This window comes from Myotis davidii, unplaced genomic scaffold, assembly GCF_000327345.1.
Source record: "Myotis davidii unplaced genomic scaffold, ASM32734v1 scaffold764, whole genome shotgun sequence".
NCBI lineage: Eukaryota > Metazoa > Chordata > Mammalia > Chiroptera > Vespertilionidae > Myotis > Myotis davidii.
Genome location: NW_006294865.1, coordinates 31,739 through 37,562, shown reverse-complemented (window position 1 = coordinate 37,562; position 5,824 = coordinate 31,739). Strand labels below are relative to the sequence as shown.

Below are 5,824 nucleotides of genomic sequence, written 5' to 3'. Positions count from 1 at the left end.
TATATGCATACACATTCTTTGGTTGATCTCTTCCCACCCACCCACCTCTATCTTCCCTCAGATTCCACAGTCTGTTCCATGCGTCTATGTCTGTGGATCTATTTTGTTCATCAGTTTATTTTGTTTATTAGATTCCACATATGCGTGAGATCATGTGATACACAGGGAGGGAATTTCTGATGGGAACTCAAGAAGTTAACAAAATTTTAGCTTCAGATATATAGTTAGTAGGCTCGGTAACCTGCATATAGAAAGCTATTGCTCCAGGGCCTGAAATGTGTGACTGGACCTGCCCTGACTTCATGACACCCGCTCGCACTTTGATCTCTGTGCCCCAGGAGGACTGCAAGGCGGTATCTGAGCCATGTGCTCCAGGGGAAGAATGTCCACCGCCCAGGGCACAGAGAGTCACCGATCAGGCCTGGCCTGCGTGGCTCAGTGGCTGAGTGTCAACCTCTGGATCAGGTCACAGTTCAATTCCTGGTCAAGCCACATGCCCGGGGTTGCAGGCTCAGTTCCCACTAGGGCGCGTGCAGGAGGTAGCCAATGAATGATTCTCATCACTGATGTTCCTATCTCCCTTTCTCTTCCTCCCTAAAATCAATAAAAATGTACTTTAAAATGCAAAAACAAAAAGCAGGGGTGGGCTGGGAGAGGTCAATGGGGGGAAAAGGAGACATATGTAATACTTTCAACAATAAAGAAAAAAAAAGAATCACCCGCCAGCAGGTGAAGGGATGCTAGGAAAATCCCTGGACTGCAGCTTCTATCCCATTCACCTTTTCCCCTGAATTTCAAACCCCTCACCTGTTTTCCCCTGAATTCCAAACCCTTTACCTACACTTTTCTTCTCCTTATAAAAAAGGTCGGCTTGATCTGAGATGCAAGACAGTCTTTTTAGGGTACAGCGCCCACTGTCTTCTCAGATCACACCCATAAAGACGCAATCCTTGTCTCTACTGATTGGTTCCGATGTTGACAGGCAGCATGCACACCGACTTTTCCAGTTTCATTTCCAGAGAGCCAAGTCATGGGGTCAGACCCACATGAGGCCCCTCTGCCTGCGTGAAGAATCTGGTGAAAGTACTAAGGAGAACATGGGGGGCCGCAGGGGTATGGGAGAGGTGCCTGGAAATGCTTGGGCAAAACCACGGAGTGCTGGGGGTGCCAGCTACAGTACCCGTGCGCACAGGGAGCCTCAAGCCTCCCGAGCACAGAGGTATCGCGGTTCTCTTGTGTCTTAGCAAGTGCCCTCTGCCTGCTCTGAGAGAACGGCTTGCCAGGGTATAAACTAAGGAGGACGCCAGTGGGGAGAGAAAGCAATACTCCAGAGTCCAAACTAAGCCGAGGCCGCAAGGGCTTTGAGAGGCGTCTTGGAGGTGCCCGGGGCTGTGGGAGAGGGAGGAGGGAGGCCTTGCTCCTGCATGTCCACCACCACACAGCTGCCAGAACAGGAGCCCCCTGGACAGCTCCCTGCACCCAGGAAGAGGACAGCTCAAGGCTGGGGGGCAGCAGGCGAGGGCTCCTGGGCCCAGGTGAGGGCGGGAGCACCCAGCCCCAGACACGGGCCCTTGCTCACAGAGAGATGCAGACGTCGACCAGCCTAGGGGCCCAGTAACTTTGCTCGGATCTCTCCGGTAGGGTTAGTCCTGAGAAAATATTTATTGGGATTTGTTTCCTAGGAAAGTTCCTTGGCGCTGCCATGCCGGCCTCCGGCTGCACTGGCCTTCTGTCAGTGGGACGTTAGGGGCTGGAGGGGCAGGTGGTCTTCCTCCAGGGCACCGTCCTTCCCGGGGCTGTTGGCTGGGTCCGGGCTCTTCCTGGTGCCTCTCCGGTAGGGTTAGTCCTGAGAAAATATTTATTGAGATTTGTTCCCTGGGAAAGTTCCTTGGCGCTGTCCTGCCGGTGTCGTCTGTCAGTGGGACTTTAGGGGCTGGAGGAGCAGGTTTTCTTCCTCCAGGGCACCGTCCTTCCTGGGGCGGTTGGTCAAGCCAGAGATCTTCCTGGTGCCTGTGAATGGATGAAGACACTGGGATTGGCCCTTGCGGTGTGTGCCCGGGAGGCAGGCGCTAGGGAGGCAGCAGAAGGCCCCCCCTGAAACCACATCTTGCCTGCGGACAGCAGGGGATCCTGAGTCCCCAGCAGCCCCTCCCCTGCCTCCCTCCTTCCACAGCATTTCCTGAACCCCTGCATGTGCCTGGGGTGGGCCTCCTCCCAGGAGACAGACTTTTTCATTAGAAACCAGGACACGGAGACACACTCGCTGAAGAGCTGAGGGAAGTGAGAGTTAGGTGCTCGGGGAGCTCAGAGGAGAGAGGGACCGCACCCACAGGGCAGGGGCAGATTGGACTCCCATGGACAGCAGGGGATCCTGAGTCCCCAGCAGCCCCTCCCCTGCCTCCCTCCTACCACAGCATTTCCTGAACCCCTGCATCTGCCTGGGGTGGGTCTCCTCCCAGGAGACAGACTTTTTCATTAGAAACCAGGACACGGAGACTCACTTGCTGAAGAGCTGAGGGAAGTGAGAGTTAGGAGCTCAGGGAGCTGAGGCAAGAGGGACCGCACCCACAGGGCGGGGGCAGATTGGACTCCCAGGGAAGCAAGCTGACCTTTAGAATCTTGGCGATGAAGTGACGGGGCAGCAGGACTCAGAATTAAGGACAAAGCGGGTAGACAGGAAGCCCGCAGGGCTGCCAGGGCCTTCGTCAGGGAGCCTGGACCTGGGAAACCAGCCGGCTGTGAAGCAGGAGGACAGATGAGTGCCCTACAGGGGTCCTAGGAGACCCAGAGGGCTTTCCTGGGAGGGGTTGGGCCAGAGGCACAAGCAAGTGGAGTCTTCTGAAAGAGGATGAGGAAGGAGAGGAAGGAGCTCACGGAAGCTGAGATGGGAGCTACGGAAGGTTCCAGGAGGGTGTGCTGTGAAGAGAGCTGGTTCTCCGAAGAGGCCTCTGGGTGGGAGGAAGGAGTCACCCGTGGTGGGAAGCAGGGAGGGGGACAAGGGGGCTCTCACACGCTGGGAAGGAGAGGACGCAGGCCCGGAGAGGCGGGACAGGCACAGAGGAACCGGCTGGAGGTGGGAAGAGGCTCGGTGCTCCGGTCAGCAGGGCCGAGAGGACAGAGCCGGTGGGGGCCAGAGATGCCACCTGTGCTCTGGTGGGAAGGGGCCTCCCTAGTGGGGTCCCCTGCTGGGCTCCAGGCTCAGCCCTGGCACTTGGATGGGGAAAGCAGGCGATGGGTTGGAGCCTGCGAGGAGGAGGGGACGGTGTGAAGAGGCGGGAGGTGAGGGCAGGTGAAGGCAGGCGAGGAGGTCAGGATGCAGGCTGGGCTGCGAAAGCACTAATGGCCTGGAGGTTTTCCCAGGCCAGCGGGTGGGGGATGTGGGGGGAGCACCGCTTTCAGGGGGGCATCTATTCAAATGAGTGTAGCTCAGGAGTGGCCACAGCAGAGGTCCTGCCCCAGACTCTGCATAGCTATGTGGCCAAGCAGACACACATACAAACACACACATGCGAACACACGCATGTGACCACTCACATGGGAACACAGTCTCCCACACGGTTACTCACCAGGGTCGCCTGGCCCCACAGGCTCCTCGCGCACCGTGGGCAGCGTCTGCTCCCAGGCAGCCCAGTTCACTTCCTCCGACCTGAGGGGCAGAGCAGCTCTGAGCTGCGGAGCCAGTGCGGCCTGCTGCGCATAGGAGGGCCCTGACCCTGGGCGGTGGGCTGAGCAGACCTTCCGGGGATGCAGGGACTGCCAGGACGATGGGTCTCTGCCCCTCTCCACAAGACCCCGGCCACCACCAGCCCCCTCAGCCCTTGCAGCTGTGGCCATTGTCCTGAGCCGGGTGCCCATGGGGGGATGGGGCCGAACAGGCACCTGTCCCTGCAGGCAGTCCCCAGCAACCTGGGTGCCCAGAACGTCCAGTGAAACGTTTAGGTCAGGTGTGCCTCCGGGTCCCCACTGGGGCCCAGTGGGCTGCGCTACCTGCCTGAGACTCTCCCTCTCTTTGCTTAACTCTGATCTCCTGAAAGCCTGTTTCTGTCTGTGCATCTGCCACTGAGTGGCCTCTCTCAGTGCCGGGTCCCCCATGGGCATGGAGGAGTTTATTCTCTGTGAAAGGGTTGTAGCCCCTGGTCGTGTGGGAGTTGGGAGGGCAGGTCAGACCAGCGGCAGTGAGGCTGGTGTGCTATAACCTGAGGTTCCTCTGGCTTCTCGGCCTCTTAACTACCCAATTCCAGGCCAGAGAAGTAGGTCAGGGACCTTCAGTTTAAGCCACAGGGACAGGCAGATGGCCAGACAGGCAGTGGCAGCCCCTGGCCTATGAGATCCAGTGTCCCTGAACCCGCCTTCCCAGGGCAGGCTCAGTACCCTGTCACTCCTAAGTCCTGCCTCTCCCACCGCCCTGGCTCCTGGCCACTGTCCCTGGCTTTCAGAGGAGTAACATTAAGGCCGGCCTTCACCTCCCTCCCCTGCCCCTCACTCACCTGAAGCACCAACGCTCATCCGGGCTACCATCTGGCCTGGTGCCAACCCTCAGCTTCACCCCTGCCGGCTGCTTCTTCCTCCTGCACCACCAGTAGCCGTTCTCCACCTCCAGGACGGAGATGGCTCTCTGGGGACAAAGGACAATCAGACAGAGCAGCCAGGGAGATGCGCCACGCACTGTACAGTATAGGCCTAAGTCCACTGAGCACCAGGCTGGATCCAGCTCCAGTGTTTGATTACCTGCGTGGTGTCGGCCTCAACCCCGTGAACCTCAGTTTCCCCACTTACAGGCCTGGGGGCTTCGGGGAAGTCTGCATGTAGAGTGCTCGGCAGTCACTGGCTATTGCATCATTACAGGCCCCAGAATGTCACCCCGACAGGTACCGAAGTTCATCTGCTCTAACCCACAGTGTGCCGGCCCATTGACACACAAAGTAGGTGGGGACAGATCTTTGCAGGTAAGGCCACGGAGTCTCAGAGAAGACAGGGGCTTACCCAAGGTCAACGGGGAATTCGTACCACAGTCCAGCCTCCTGGGCAAGGCTCTCCCTACACAAACTGCCCAGACCTGCACCCAGCCTTCCCAGGTCAAGGGGCAGCTTTGGCTTCCCCATGTAGGTGGTGCCTTATCAGCCCCAGCTGCAGGGACCTCTGATGGCACAGCCTGCCTGCCTCGCCCACCAAAACCCCACACTCGGTATATGCTGAGCACAGGAGAGAAGCTGCATGAGGGCAGACTTCGTCTTGTTCTCTGCTATGCGTTTAGAACCTAAAACTGTGCCTAGCCCCATAGTAGGCACTCAAGAAATACGTAATAATAATTATGATGATGATAACTAACACATTGAGCACCTACTGTGTGTCAGGCACTGTTCTAAGGGCTTCAGATATATGAGCTTATTCGAGCCTCACAGCAGCCCTTGAAGGAAGTAGTGGATGATGGACACCCCGACAAAGGCAAGACCACCCAGGGCCCTGGATCTGCTCCGGGGCCAGCTCAGCTGGGTCCTGCCCACTCCTCACTGGGCCCAGAACTCCTTGGGGAGGGAGGGGGGGCCTCCAGGGGGCACCTGCGCTTCCAAATGCTCCAGCTGTCGGTGTTGACGCTGGTGATAGTCTCGTTCATGAGGGCGATGAGCATGTTGAGCAGCAGGATGTAGGTGAGCAGCACGTAGGCCAGCAGCAGCAGCAGCACAGCCCCGCGGAAGCGCAGCTGCTCCTGGAAGGCCAGCTCGCCCATGCCGATGGTGAACTTGAAGAGCTCCAGGGCGGTGTCCACGATGCCACGGTATGGGACCTCGCTGCCCTCCCCGTCCTCCTGTCCTGCCCCAGCACA

The 5,824-nt window shown here is 58.3% G+C and overlaps 1 protein-coding gene across 1 annotated transcript in view; it reads right to left on the bottom strand.

Annotated features, from left to right (window-relative positions):
* Positions 1 to 978: 978 nt before the first annotated feature.
* The window catches only part of TRPV2 (transient receptor potential cation channel subfamily V member 2), a 24,450-nt gene continuing 19,604 nt past the window's right edge, over positions 979 to 5,824 (bottom strand). Inside the window, exons 7-10 of the mRNA XM_015567611.1 lie at positions 5,559 to 5,811; positions 4,488 to 4,613; positions 3,567 to 3,646; positions 979 to 1,827 (exon numbers count right to left, since the gene is read on the bottom strand). Coding sequence (XP_015423097.1) covers positions 1,733 to 1,827; positions 3,567 to 3,646; positions 4,488 to 4,613; positions 5,559 to 5,811 — 554 coding nt within the window. The 3' untranslated portion in view covers positions 979 to 1,732. The remainder of the gene's footprint in view (positions 1,828 to 3,566; positions 3,647 to 4,487; positions 4,614 to 5,558; positions 5,812 to 5,824) is intronic.